Source organism: Hyperoodon ampullatus (assembly GCF_949752795.1).
Source record: "Hyperoodon ampullatus genome assembly, chromosome: 8".
In the NCBI taxonomy this organism is placed as follows: Eukaryota; Metazoa; Chordata; class Mammalia; order Artiodactyla; family Ziphiidae; genus Hyperoodon; species Hyperoodon ampullatus.
Window position 1 is genome coordinate 108,667,660 of NC_136921.1, and position 15,012 is coordinate 108,682,671.

The 15,012-nt window shown below is 47.2% G+C and overlaps 1 protein-coding gene across 2 annotated transcripts in view; it reads left to right on the plus strand.

Annotated features, from left to right (window-relative positions):
* The first annotated feature begins 931 nt into the window (after positions 1-931).
* Positions 932-15,012, plus strand: part of CCDC93 (CCC complex scaffolding subunit CCDC93) — a 94,603-nt gene continuing 80,522 nt past the window's right edge. For both annotated transcript variants that reach the window (XM_079710350.1, XM_079710351.1), the window contains exons 1-4: positions 932-1,115; positions 5,209-5,322; positions 6,801-6,895; positions 13,798-13,909. In XM_079710350.1, the coding sequence (XP_079566476.1) occupies positions 1,074-1,115; positions 5,209-5,322; positions 6,801-6,895; positions 13,798-13,909 (363 nt within the window). In that variant the 5' untranslated portion in view covers positions 932-1,073. The remainder of the gene's footprint in view (positions 1,116-5,208; positions 5,323-6,800; positions 6,896-13,797; positions 13,910-15,012) is intronic.

The window sequence follows — 15,012 nt, forward strand, 5'->3', positions numbered from 1 at the left end:
CTACTTGTTAAGATGCTGGGGCTACAGAGAGGGACACACACACCCTCTTTGATCTCAAGGGGCTCATAGCCTCACACTCCTCGCTCTGCCCCCTCCCCCCACCCCACCCTACACACTCACAGAGGGAAGGACCTTTCCTACAGAAAAGTTTTCACCTGTCACCTCTTTCTTCATCGCTTAAACAAAAAAGGTTGGAGAAGCCCATTACGGAGCGGGTGCGAGGGGCTTGTGGCTAGGGACACCACTCCTTTACATAGCTGCCATCCTCTGGGACAGACAAGGGGTGCTTCAGGTAAATGATGTAGCTAAAATGACGTCAATACCGGAGTCGCGTTCTCAGAGACGACCTTCTCCTCGGGAAGAACCTGAAACTGGGGATGGTGGGGGTGAGTTCCCGGGGAACACGATGCACTGGCTCGGACACTGGGGAGGCAGCGAGCTAAAGAATCCTTCTTCGGGTACTCGGTTCCCTGGTCCGTATATCAAGAAGTTTGCCCAAGTGCGTGTTAATCAGGGGACACCCCGATTCTGAGCCACAATCAGCCGGGTCTGAATCGCCAAGCTCATCAGTGCTCAAGCCCTGACCCGGAAGCAAGCGGGCTTCCGAAGTCCAGCTCGCGGAGAGGACCGAACCCACTTGGGGCATCTGATGCCCGTAAGAAACAGAGACGGGAACCAGGATGCAAAATTTCCCCAAGATAGAAGAATAATCCCTTTTATAAAGCACCTCGAGGAAAATGCAGAGCCCCGGCGCGAAGCTCCGCAGAACCTGGAGCTCGGCAGGCGGCCTGGACTGCAGCTCACGCGCTTGATCGAGTCCGGACCTCTCCCGGACCTGCTCTCGCGCAGGCGTAGTCGCGCAGCGCTCCCGCTCCAATGCGCATGCTCCGCCGGGCCGGGGCGCTCCCGGCCGGCGGCAGCGGCGGCGGCGGCGGCGGCGGCGGCGGTGGCGGCAGCGGCAGGAGGAAGTTACCGCTTTGCACTCCACCCCGGTAGCAGCTTCGGGGCTGGGGACAGCTTCCTCCGGACGCTCAGCGGGCTTCGCTGCCGCCGCACGGCAGTCCGACGAGATCATGGGGTTGCCCAGGGGGCCGGAAGGCCAGGGTCTCCCGGAGGTAAGGAACCCCCCTCCCTCCCTGACACGTCCGGGTTTCTGAAAGAGGGCCGAGCCCAAGGGGCCGGCTGCGATTAGGGCGCCCCGCCCCCTCTCTCAGGTGTATCCACCGCCGGGAGCACCGGCCCTGTCCGCTGGGGGCCGAGCAAGTGTGGGCGTGGGCGGGGACAAACTTCAGCCGGTGCCGGGTCTCCCGGGACGGAGGGAGCCTTCCCAGCCCAATACCTGCGCCGACGCAGCCCCAGGCCCCGCGGGGCCTGGGGTGCCACCTCTCCGGCTTCCCTCGGCAGTCCCCCGCGATCCCCGGCGCCGCTCGGCTCGCCTCGAGGACAGGGGGTGCTGCGCCCAGTAGTCACGAGACGCGCGGTGGGACGGTCCGGGCTTGGGTTGTGCAAAGGGCGGTGACCTTGTGGCGCCGGCCGCCACCTCCCCGGGCCCACGGGGTCCTGGCGGCCGGCACCCGCCGCCTTGGTATCGGGAGGGAATGCCGCCCTGCGTTTGTCCCCACGCCCCGCCGGGCCGGCGGGAGGAAGTTTGGGAGCCGTGCGGAGTGGCCGGGCGGAAACCATCGCTGCTTCTCAAGAAGGGAGGTGTTTGTTATTAAGTACTCATTTGGTCCTGAGGGACAGGATGAACAACGGTTTCTGGATTGACATACACATTACCTGGGAGGAGAGGAAAAGTGCATTTCCTTTTGGCTGCAAATATCACTTAGCTAGGTGGTTTGCATCTGTCCTCTATTCCAGTTGATCTACTCAAAAGCTGGTCTAGTTTACTAGATTCTTGAAAGAAGTGGAATCCACGCTGCACCTCTGTCCCCTTTCTAGGGTTCTGAAGCAGGCATTTGTCAGAGAGACTGATTCCTTGACATGGTGCGTGGTCCCTTCACACTTAGCTGCCTGTGGCCAATCTTGCTTCTTTTCTCCTCTCCCCACATCCTTAGTTCTTAAATCCCACTAGTACCACTAATTGAGGGATCCCTGTTCTGTGCATAAAAGCTGGAGGTGTAGTAAAAGGACTGACTTAAGCTGTCAGTGTGTGCTCCCAGAATGCAAATCCATTTTGTTATCTCCAGAAAACCTAGCAAGTTTTCTGACGTTTTCATTGTCCCACTGTACTACCAGTAGAGTCTTTCTAAAATAAAAAGCAACTTGCCCCCGTTTGTCCTTTGCTTAACCCTTCACTGTCAGGAGACTGGGTCTAATTTGTCACTTTTCCAAGTTCCTGGCAATTGGAGGCAAACAGGGTGAGGGTGAATATAATAATCCAATTATTATCACTTCGTTCAAAGACCAGTACATATGAATACGTCATTAAGCTGTCACTAGTCCGGTTAATTCATTAAATTCAATTTTGTAAGCCCTTTATTGTATGTATGTGAAGGATAGAGATATAGTTAGATGTGGCCCTGCCTTCCAGCTCACCTGAACTACAGTATCAGACAACTGATAATTTAGTGTGCCTGTTTTAAGAGCTCACAGCATTCATCTTTATCAGAATTTTAGTTTTAACAATGGGATGTATTACCCAGCCTGGTGACTTTTTATGGCTTAAAGAGAGGATATTCTTTCATTCCCTGCATATTAACCAGTAACCCTTTTGCATTTTGTTTTAGTGTTAATCTGTGAATTGAATCTGGAGTCCTATTAACATTCTCCATTCATTATCTCGTGCTAAAAAGTTACTTCGCAGGGCGCATAGCAAAAGTACACTTCTCCATTCGTGGGATAAGTGGATGGGAAGCATGGACCAGGCACCTGCCATGGTGTGGGCAGTGGGTGCTCATTAGCTGCAAGCTGAGGCAGGGATGCCCTTCTCCAGATGTCTTGTCCTCTTCTTGGAAGTGTTTTCATGATAAATGATTGAACGAATGAAGGGTTCCTGTTTTACATCCCAAGAGTTTTAAGAAAATACTTATATCATCCCATTTTCCTTTTCTATTCTATTTTTATGAACCATAACTATTCTTTATTTTCTCTTCTCTTTGTGTCTCTTGACTTGTAGATGGTTCTCAACCATCACAGATCTTTTGCCAAGGAAGAGAATGTGTGAATAATTAATATTTACTTTTGCATGTCTCCTGGGAATTAGTGAACGCTAACCTTCAGAATCTTTGATAGGCCAGACCAGGGTCCTTTGAGAGGGAAGTAAACTGAGCAGTGTTGCAAGGCTGTCTCTTCCATCACTGCCCATTGCAAGAGATTAACAGTCACTTGAATAGTTCCATGTCCAGCTATGTGTTAACATGTGTGCTCCTCCTTTTTTTTTTTTTTTCTTTTTTGTGTGTGTGTGTGTGGTACACGGGCCTCTCACTGCTGTGGCCTCTCCCGTTGTGGAGCACAGGCTCCGGACGCGCAGGCTCAGCGGCCATGGCTCACGGTCCCAGCCGCTCCACGGCATGTGGGATCCTCCCAGACCAGGGCACGAACCCATGTCTCCTGCATCGGCAGGCGGACTCTCAACCACTGCGCCACCAGGGAAGCCCTACATGTGTGCTCCTTCTCCTGGCAGTTTGTCCTTTAAAATAAACTTGAACTTCCATTATCAGTGTCATGACTATGAAAACATTTTGTTAATACAAGGCTGGCTTAGGTCATGCACTTTATGTAATGTTTGAGCATGTCATTCCATATTTAACAAGTGTGTTCTTGGAGCCTAATGCTGTTCAGAACAGAGGAGTAAACATGGGTGGATAACATATGGAATATATGGGTCCTCCCCTGAACCAGCTAATAGTCTATTTGGAAAGACTGGAGTGTACATTAACACCAGACATCTCACTCAGAAGAGGTTGATAATTGTATGAATGACAGACTATAAATAAAATAGAAATGCAGAGGAGTGACCACTTGAAGCTGTAGGGTTGGCATTGAATAGGAGCTAGGGTTTGAAGATGGTGTCTGGGTGGTTAGAGAATATCAGGAGAGCCGTGAAGGGATGATTGTGAACAGGGCTTGTTTAGGTTGGCCACAGCCATGTCTGTATTGTTTTGGCAGGAGGTAAAGGATGAAGCTGAAAAGATAGGTTGCAGCCCAAGATCTGAATGCCAAACCAAGACGTTTGGAATTTATCTGATAGACAGTGAATGATGCCTTAATGATGAGGGCTGGGGGCTGAGCTGAAGAGGGATGATGAGAAAGCTGTGATTTAGGAAGGAATGAGCAAGACAAATTAACAGGGAAGAAAGATTGAGAGGCAGTTGCCATAGTCCTGGCATAATGTGCAAAGAAAAGGGAAGGGAGGATAAATGTGAGCTGCGTAGTCAAGGAAGGTTTAGCAGGCATTGTTGCGTAAGGGAGGAGTCAGAGGTGGGTGTGAGGATTTAAACCAGGGTACCTTGGCATTGTTTTCTGTAGAGAGGTAGTTTTTTATTTTCTGCAGTAATGGAAGTCAGGAAAGGCACAGTTCAGGAAAGTAAGTGGAGGCAAAAGTACTGGAATATTCAGATATATTGAACTTGTAGATAAACAACCTGAGAGCGAAGATAGGCTATTAATTAAAAACATTTAAATAAAATCCTTATTTAAATATATTAAGTGAATTTTTTATTTTTAAGGCAATCCTGTTATGGGGTAGTAATCTCCCCGTAATATATCTGGGTTGAAAGCCTTCCTTATATTTGCTGTAGAGATCAAAGTGCAGATGGAGACACATGTTTGAATTCTTTGTTCTTGCCCCTCTTGTCAGTAACTTCTAGGACCAAGATGAGTATAAACTTAAACAAAACAAACCACCTGTTCTGTCTGAAGGGAGTTTATAATCCACTCGAGAAGCCTGCCATACAAGTCACATGTTAGAGAACAGGGCGGTAATGTGCTGGAATCTTCCTTTCCCTGGATTCCTTCACACCTGATGAACAGTCCATACCACCTGTGTACGTCTTCTCGCCCCCACCTATGACAATTAACAGCTGGTTGAGGACCAGGGACCCTGTTCTGTGCGACTCTGGCAGCACTGTGTCCCCTCGCTCCAGCATGAATGCCGTGATACAGCCAACGTCATCTGCTCCTTGGCAATGAGATTGTGGCGTCGGAAATATACCTGGTGTTCCTTTATCCAAGGTAGCTTTTACCAGCCTTTTGCTTTTGTTTTAGGTAGAAACAAGAGAAGATGAAGAACAAAATGTCAAGTTGACTGAGATTCTGGAGCTCTTGGTTGCAGCTGGGTATTTCAGGGCAAGAATTAAAGGCTTGTCACCTTTTGACAAGGTAAGACGAAGTCTTTCTAAGCATTGGGCTAGTTTTTGTCAGGACGGCGTGGTTTACTGTGGAAACGAGGAAGAGATTGTGTTTTTACTTTCTCTACGTCCTTGTAGCCATTTCTCCTGGATTCAGATTCATTATGGAAGTGTTCAGATTTCCTATTAAAAGAAAATAATCATGTATCAGTAGGTACACCTTGAAGTCCTTTCTGTGCTCGAAGCTTTGAGATATACAAATAAGCAAAATAGTTCCTTCTTTCAAGGAACTTAACGCTTGGGTGGGGAGATAAAGTTTCTGTAAGATAAAATAATTTGAGGTAGTAGGGAGCTATCCCAAGTCGGGGTGCTCACAGACAATTGCCAGGTGTTCTGTGGGTGGTAAACGCTGGGTTTAGAGGAGGAAGAAGTCACTATGGGATGAAGTCGTTTAATTCAGCAGAACCTTGAGTAGTTCTTATGCACAAGGCATAGTAGTAGGTGTTGAGGGCACAAGGATAAGAACAAAGGCCTTATACCCAAAGAGCCTGACTTCTCAAGAGTAGGGAAGAGAGGCAAGTAAAACATCGTGCATGGACTAAATGGCACAATTCGGTAAGTGCCACAGTGAACTGTGCACAGAAATGAAGCATTCAGATCAGTTGGGGCAGGCCGGGAAAGCTTCCTGGTGGAAGAAAGCGTTCAGTCCTCCAGTGGGCCACGGCCCTGGCTGCACGTAACAGATTCTTTTGTAATACAGGTACCTAGGCCTTGGCCATTGAAATTCTGGTTTGTTAGGTCTGGGCTGGGCACTGGAATCTGTATTTTATTATGCATCTCACATGAGTCTACAGTAGAGCCAGGGATAAGATTCACTGTTGTTCTTTTCTAACATCAAGCTGTGTCTAAAAATGTTTTGTTTCAGAATGGATTTTTAGCCTGAGTCTCATTTGCATCTGAGAGAAATCCCATGACAAAACTAGAGCAAGGTTTCTCATCTCCTTTAGGTAGTAGAAAAAAATGAGATGTATGGAAATGAAGTAATGAGTCACAGAATGACACCCTTGTTACCCACATATCTGGTCCATAAAATACATAATTTCTCTGCAGTCTGGCACTTGCCTATAATTGGATTAAGGCTTCACCCAGCTGAGAGTGAATGTCTGTCCCATCAGTATAAAGAGGATCTATGCATCGTAGGTCCATTTAGTAATAGAAGTCAGCTTCTCAGTCCACTGGACATGAGTCAGGTGCTCAGTAACTGCATGTGGCTAGCAGCACTAGGTACTAAACAGTGCAGATACAGACTGTTCCCGTCTTTGCAGAAAGCTTCACAGTATTCAGCAGTGCTGTTTAGGTGAATTGTAGTGGATGGAGTCAGGACACGTATTATCTCTCTGAGGTTACCCAATTTTGTATATAAAAACTATTTATATTTTATCTACCTTCCACTTCTTCCCGTCTTCCCAAACTAGGAAGAGAAAATAGGTCTTTTTTTGTGTCTTTCAGGTGGTAGGAGGAATGACCTGGTGCATCACCACTTGCAACTTTGATGTGGATGTTGATTTGCTCTTTCAGGAGAACTCTACAATAGGTCAGAAAATGTAAGTTATCCGGCTTTCCATGGAAAAGACTGAAGGGGGAGAAAAGAGCTAACTCTTGAGCGTGTGCTATGTGCCAGAAGTTGTGTTAGCCGGTTTACCTATAGGCTGAAAGAAGCCAAGGTCACACAGCTAACATATGAGAGCCACCTAATGTTCTTCTAATGTTATATAGGCTATTTCTGGTGCTTTTCCTTGATCACAGTTTCTGTCGACTGCTCATGTATCTCTTTCCAAAGGCAGTGAATGTGGATGGAAGTTGAATAGGTGGGAGAAGGGGACTCTTTCCCTCCCCGTTGCCTCTGGGTAAGGCAGAGCCCCACTTTGCCTGCCATCGAGAGAAGGCAGCCTGGGCTCCTCGCTGGAGATGTCACGGGAGGGTGCCCTGGCTGGTCGTCCGTAGCTCAGCAGGGGCTTGGTGATTTCATGAGACCATTGGGATCCCCAGTTCTGCTCAGCCCTGCCCTGGGCAGCTGTGTGACCTTGGGCAAACCTTAGTTCTCTTTTCTGTAGGAAGGAGGGTTTGTGATCTCAGACCTGTATGATCTGTGACTTACTTCCTAATATTTCTGAAACGTTATCCTCCCCTAAATGGATTAAAGATAGTTTGCAAACACGCATGAGGAGCAGTAATACTGGAAAAGTGAAGCAAAGCAAAAGGAAAAAAAAAGGAAACAAAAGGCAGAGTTGGGGATAAGGGACACACCTGTGAGGGGCCATAAAGGCCCTGTTTTTCCAAGGGTGGGACACAGATTTGACTGCAAAAAGAAGAAAAAAACATGCTAAATTACCCAATTTACAGTTTCCATACAGTAGAAGAAAAATAGGTCCCTGTGAATCACCAAAATTCTTAACACTAAGACCAAAAGGCATCTCTTGGCTCCTTGGTTAAGGAGGACATGCTGTTTGACACAGAGACACTGTCATCGGTGCCCGGCCATGAATAGTGGGCTCTGTGTCCTAACGCCTTTGGGGGGCTGTGGCATCACGTCCAGCGACCCGCAGTGAAAAGTCCTCCACTGGGAGGGTACGATGGAGTCCAGGCGTGTGGCTCTGCTCCCTGCCGGTCCAGCTCAATCCAGAGGTAGATGGTATTCTTGTTCTTTTGTTTGTTTTTATGTAGGTGTTACATACTTGAAGGTTAAAAAAAAAATTCGAATACTACCAAAGGGAGCAAAACATTCAGCTGATGTCTCTCCTCCTTCCTATTTTACACCCCAGTTTTATTGCCTGGAAACAGTCATCTCTGGCTGTCCAGGTTTTAGATTCTTCAGAGTGGTCACTAATACATCTCCAACAATGTATACAGTCTGTTTCATTCAAGTCTAATGAGAGGAGGAAACTGGCTCACCTGTACAACTCACTACATCCCCTTTATCTTCCATCTTCTACTCTTTTAATTGTTTTCTGGTTTTTCTGTGATCACTTGCATAATTTGAATCTACTTAAGCTTCTGTTTCTTGACCCATTAACATAAGGTGGTTTCTCCTAGGTCCTGAGTAAACCTTTTAGTATCTCTATCTTTCCTTCTATCCTTCAGCCTCCATGTACCATCATGACATCACTTTTATAATGTTTAGCGTATAATATTTATAGTCTCTTCTGTAGTAGCAGTTAAATTGTCCGTGCTTTATCTACAGGTAAATTCTAAAAGCAAATCTATAAACAGTATTTACAATAAGAACTGAGAATTGTGATGGGGTCAGAAAGAAGGAACTGTAATCTTTTGGACCATAGTGGTGCTGTTTAAAGGAGACTATTCAGTGTATCATAGTCAAAAGCAATCTGTTTTCATTTATTCATAGACTCAGTAAATATCAAACTCCTACATTTACCGAACAATCAGGCATTGTTCTGGATACATTAATGAAAAATGTCCTGCCCTCATGGAGCTTATAGTCTATTGGGGGAGACAGACCAAAAACTAATTTAATAAATCACTAAATTATATATAGAAATAATATGTGCTGTGAAAAAAATTAAAGCTGGGAGGGGGTATGAGGAGGGACGTAGGGCAGGAGGCAGTTGTTTTCAGTCAGTGTAGGCCTCACCGAGAGGGTGATATTAGAGCTAAGACTTGAGGGGCGAGAGTTCCAGGCAAAGGGAACTGCCACCGTGAAGGCCGCAAGCAGAAGCTTGCCTGCGGTGGAGGGCGGAGCGGGGAGCACAGGACGTCAGCGCAGAGAGGTCGTGGGGGCAGGTCAGGTGCAGTGCCTTGTAGGTCAGAGCAAGGACTTGGGGTTTAGTCCGTGTGAGATGGGAAATCCTTGGAGGGTTTTGAGCAGAGGAGGAACATAATCTGTTCTATGTTTAAGAAGGAACCCTGGTCTGATTACCGAATTAAGGGGAATCAGGGAGAGTCTTCAGCGTATTATAGTAATCCTCCCAGGAGATGATGGTGGTGCGCTGAACGGTGGGCTAGCAGTGGTGGCATTCTGGATCTGTTCTGAAGGTAGAACCAACAGGATTTCATGACACTGGATTTGGAATGTGAGTAAGAGAGGAGCTGAGGGTGCTTCGGAGGTATTTGGCCCGAGCGAGTGGAGATGGTCTGTGCAAGTCATTGAGAATCAAGCACACTGCAAGTTGCTTCATGTTTATACGGCTTTTTTCCCTTACATTTCTGATTGCTTTTCTTTTTTCTTGATGACAGAGAAGCACGTAGTTTCACCTGTAATGAAGATCAGCCAGCTTCTTAATCAGTCTGTCGACTAACATGAATTCACTGTCTTCTTGAGTACACTCTTGGTTGAAGCCTCTTTCTGATCCAATTTGAGCTGATTGCTTCTTACACCTGTGGCACCCCTAATGTTCTGGGATATCTTTCCATTGCATTCCTTCTGGGCTACGATTCTCAATCCCTTTTCTGTGTTTCTGATATCTAAAAAACACTGAAAATGGGTTTTTTTTCTTTCAAGTGCCGATACAAAACTATTTGGAAGCAAAACATGACCTGAACTGACTTAAGGTTATTTATAGTCTTTATTGATCCCATTTACATGAATATTCATATGTTTTACTGCAGGAATATTCACTTCTTTGATTATAGGGTGCTGCTCTAGATTTCACTGGGTCTTACCTAATACACAGTATATGCCCCTTAGGTATACTAAGGTACAAACATCTAAAGAATTCTGACTTCTGAAACACATCTGCTCCTAAAGGGTTTGGATAAGGGGTTGAGGGTGTATTGTGTTCCCTGGTAAGTATTTGATGTGTAGCTTTTAAGTGCACAGCCATGAACTACAATTGAAGACAAAGCTGTTGACAAGCGTTAACTTGTAAAGACCCAGCAGACTCCTAGCAGTGCATCAGACAGTTGGGTCTTTTATTATCTGCAGGAGAAATGGCATAGCCATAGGGCACTGAATTATCCAAACATCTTTTCTGTTTGGTTTTGGAATATGTTCTGTGTTTGGGGTCCCCCCCACAAAGTTTCTGGTTACTTGCAGATCAGACTAATACCGCTGTGTGTTTGCAGTGCCTCCGCACACCCCAGCTGCTGTGAGCGGGGGCCAGCAGCACCTCTGAGGAGCACACTTGCCCGTGTATAGGGCACAGTTATCTTCCAGGCTCCGTTGGGACCTTGCCCTCCTTCTTGATCCTTCTTTCTTGTGGGTTCCATGAGCTTCGACCCTCTATCCCCAGCCTGTCCTAAAACCCCATTACCACAGAGTGCTATGTTCTGAGGTCCATAAATGAGATTTTAGGCTTATAACTGGGTTCATTTCTACAGCACATATTTACTAGCCACCTGTGTGCAGAGTACTTACACATGCATTTTATTATTTTACCTTCACAGCAACCCTTGAACAGGCAGGACAGGGATTACCCCTTGTTTTATGATGGGATTATTGGACCAGTGGGACCGGGTGGCTTGCCAGAAGTTCCGTGGTAGGTGATGGAACTTGGAATTTAGACCCTGGTTTAATTCACTCTCTTTCACACTGTTTGCGGTGGAGGAGGAAGCAGTGCACTGAACACTTAGAAAGCTAAGGAGTCAAACCAGTCACCTGTAATGAAACGTGGGCTTGTTAGGTGAGGAATCTTAGATTAGGAAGCCCATCTGGTGACCTCTGAGACTGTCATGTTCCCTGATTCTCAGAAAGTCAGAGGATCTCCTCTGAGCCCCAGGGAGACGCCGAATGGGGGCTGGTAGGTTTCCGCAAGAAGCCTTCCTGACTTCTGCCCCTCGGCCGACCTGTTTCCCTCCGGCCCCCACCCCCACTGCAGACTTGGCAGTCATTTCTGGGAAGCGGGTTGAAGAGGGTTGTAAACCCTGAGATGACCCTGGGCGTCCTTCCCTCAGCGCCCTTGTGAACTGGGAGAGTGGGCCGTCTCTGAGGAGTGGCCAGGGAGAACCTTGTCTGAAGGTAGAGTGTTGGCTGGATGGTGATTTGTAAGCTGCTGACTGGTTGTAGGCAATCAGTTACCCTACACAGACCCACGGATCTGTAGCCACTAGAGGGCGCTCTCCTCCTGCCGAACCAAGATGTGAATGCCTAGTGAAGACCTGCCCTGAGCCAGGACGCAAAGCCAGAGCTGGGGACCATGTTCCTTTGCTAAGCTTGGAGTCTGGGCAGCAGGGCCAATTAGGCGTCCATCTCCTCCCCTCACGGGTTTCAAAGAAATTAAGGAACAAGGAACGGGCGTCTTATGGAAACCACATTAAAAAGTAAAGCTTATCAGAGAGAGAGCCTTAGCTACGTTGCCAAATGGGTTTGCCCATCCTTCCAACGAAACTGTCCCATTTGGGCCCCAGGAAAAGTTGGACGACCAGAGGCTTCCCCACTGGGGCAGGACATGTACCTCGTGGCAGAGAAGATGCATGTGTCCTAAGGACGGGCTGCTCAGAAAGGAGGGCCTGCAGGGGCTGCTGGGAGTCAGATGACACTTTCCTTCCCCGTCTCGGACCTTTTGGATAAATTACACACACACACCCCCTTCTGTTTGCGGTGGAAACGTCCTCCCGTGTACTCCTCTCCTGGGAGGTGGGTAGTCCTTCCTTCCGTGAATGTGTGCAGCAGGGATCAGTCTTCCCTCTCCAGATTTTTTCTCTTAACATATTGGACTCGATATTGTGATCAGTGGAGCTGGGGCTGTGACTGTTTCCACTCAGCAGTTTTAACCTTGGCCCCACCTTGTAAAGCTACTGTAGACATAAACGTGGTTTTGTAGCATGTTCTCCAGGGATCATTCTCTGGGAGCTGTTTGGCTTCTGTCCCTAGATTGCTACCTTGGTTCCTACCAAGAGTGAGGGCATGGAACATACCAAAGGGAACATCGGTGAGGTAAGTACTCTCAGCCAGGCCTGAGTTAGGTGTCGGTCTTAAGGGTGTCTGTCCCCTGAGAAGGATTATGGAACTGCAGAAAGACAAAAGTATACAAGATTTCTTTGAACAAGAAATACTTTTGAGAGATAGACCCCAAACTTACTGCATTTGAAGCATCTAATAAGAACCTGGTGACCTTGTTCAACAGGGCCTTCATCTATTAGAGAAAAGTCTGACACTTGGAGCTACACAGTAGCTGCTGTAACTAGCTACGATTTTTTTTTTTTTTTTTTTTTTTTAGTGTCTTAGATGGAGTATAACCTAAACTATCCATGTAGGCTGAGCCAGAGCTCCCACTTCTCCACATGGCCTCACAAAGCCACAGCTTGTGACTTGTTTCTCAGGCTTCCTAGGCTATGTACCATGGCTTTGGAGGTTCGCGGACCCGTTAAATAACCTCTGTTCTCTCCTTTTGAATGTGATCCGATTAAGGTATAAGAAATAGGAACCAGACAGTTGGAGATCAAATAGCAGCTGGTTAGAGAAGATTTAAATCTGTGGTGAAGTGGACTTGCACACAAGTCCCTCTGTCACTCCTGCCGTAAAACTGCCCCACCCAGGCCAGGGCTCAGCTGTGCGTCCGCTCAGCTCCTGACCGAGGCAGGCGATGCTCGGGGCCTCAAGGAGCCTGACTCCTGCTCTCTTCCTCCAGCCACTTCAAGAGAAGGCTGAGCAAGGTGTAGGAGAGAGATCAAGTGTCCCTCGTGCGAACTGGAAAGCACCTTCTCTCTGGAAGGGAGAGTGAGGGCGTATAGGGTTAATTTTAGAGTATCAAAAAAATTAAAGGCTTTTTTTTTTTTTTTTTTGTGGAACGCAGGCCTCTCACTGTTGTGGCCTCTCCCGTTGCGGAGCACAGGCTCTGGACGCGCAGGCTCAGCGGCCATGGCTCACGGGCCCAGCCGCTCTGCGGCATGTGGGATCCTCCCAGACTGGGGCACGAACCCGCGTCCCCTGCATCGGCAGGCGGACTCCCGACCACTGCGCCACCAGGGAAGCCCCCAAAGGCTATTTTTTATTTCAAAAATATTCTGTATTGGAGTAGAGAACTTCTTTTATTTATTTATTTTTTTGAGCATGAGGCCTCATGTTTTGCCTTAATATTCTTGGCACCTGGCACAGAGTCTGGTAATTATTTGTTGCTTGAATGATATTTAGAACAATTTTTTTAATGTTTAACCTAATGGTTTCCAGACTTGGAAAAAGTAGGGCAGTTAAGTGAAATGTAAAAGAATATGCAGCACTAATAACTTTTTATTTTACCATGTAAGGATGTTAAAAAAATAGCTACTACCTCAAACACTGCCATAACTTCAAGAAACAAAATATTTTAATGTAAAAAGTAGGACGAACACGATGTTAGAATTAAGGATGAAGATAGTTTTGTGTCCTTACACACACACACAAGCCTAAGTTGTGCTTATTTTTCTCAATTTTCCATCAGCCAGGAGAAATGTGGTCATGGTCTGCTATTGAGAAACCTCAGATCCCTTTGGGTTGCAGCCAGACTTGAGAGATGTCTTAAGAGCCACTTGGTGTGTTCTCACTCTTGGCTTGTTGTTTTTCTCTGAGCAGAGCTCTATCAGAAAAAATTGTCTCCGTCCTGCCAAGAATGAAATGTCCACACCAGCTGGAGCCCCACCAGATCCAGGGAATGGATTTTATTCACATATTTCCTGTTGTCCAGGTAAGAGCATCTGTGGGGTTTCTTGACCTCTGAACATTGGAATTCCTGTAACGGGTTTGGCTCTTGGGCCGTCTGGCCTAGGTCCTGGATCTGATGGGTGTGGTATGGATTTGGTGGCAGCAAAACATGATGACACTCCTCAGAACGTTGCCAGTACTCAGTCTACCCTAGTTTCACACCGTCACCTGTTCTGATCTTTGAATGTTTCCATGAGTAGCTTTTCATTGCCCTTCTGGTAAAGATGGAAGCCCATATAGCCCCCCCATGCGCTGGCCCCCTTTGACCTCTCCAGCCTCAATTTATTCTTTGCTTTTCTTTATTCTTTCTATTCTAGCCCCTCTGACTTTCTTTCAAATTTCCTCATACACACTGTGCTTCCTCCTGTCACGGGGCCTTTCAGGGTGGGAAGGTCTTCCCTTCTCTCCTTACCTTTATCTTCCAGATCTCAGTTCCACCAAGTCTTCTCAGAAAAGCTTCCCCTGACTGCCAGATCTAGAGTAGGTTCCTTTGCTATATCCTCTCATATGGCATATTCCCTACCCTCACCGGAAGCTTCCTCACTGCAGTTTGTGACTGTGTCCATTCAATGTTTGGTTATTTGTACGTCTCTCCCATCAGACTGTAAGCTTCCTGAGGGCAGGTACCATGGCTGTCCAGCTTGCTCTTGTGTCTCCGGCACCTCTTGGAATGTCTGGCACTTTGTAGGCATTCAGTCCTACAAAGGACTAAATTTTTAACAGGAGCCTTATCTCCACCCCTGCTTTTCCCCAAGGCCCTGTGATTAAGTGGCCCTGCTGTACAAGTCCCTGTATTCTGTGCGGTTCTCATGTCTCAGCCCCTCCTCCAGGCACCACAGAAAGAAGAGGAGCGAAGGGACTTACCTTTGTTGCCTGCTGTGTGGACAGTACTTTGCCTCGGATCCTAATAGAGTTCTTTGAAGCATCTGTTGTAATCCCAGTCTTACCTCTGAGGAAAGTGAGACTCGGAGAGGATAATCAGTTTGCTTAAGGGCAGAGAACTAGTGAGCGGAGAGGCAGATTCCTCTAAACTCCGTGTCTTTAAGCCTGTGCTTTCCCCTCCACCACCATGCAGCCACCCAGAGG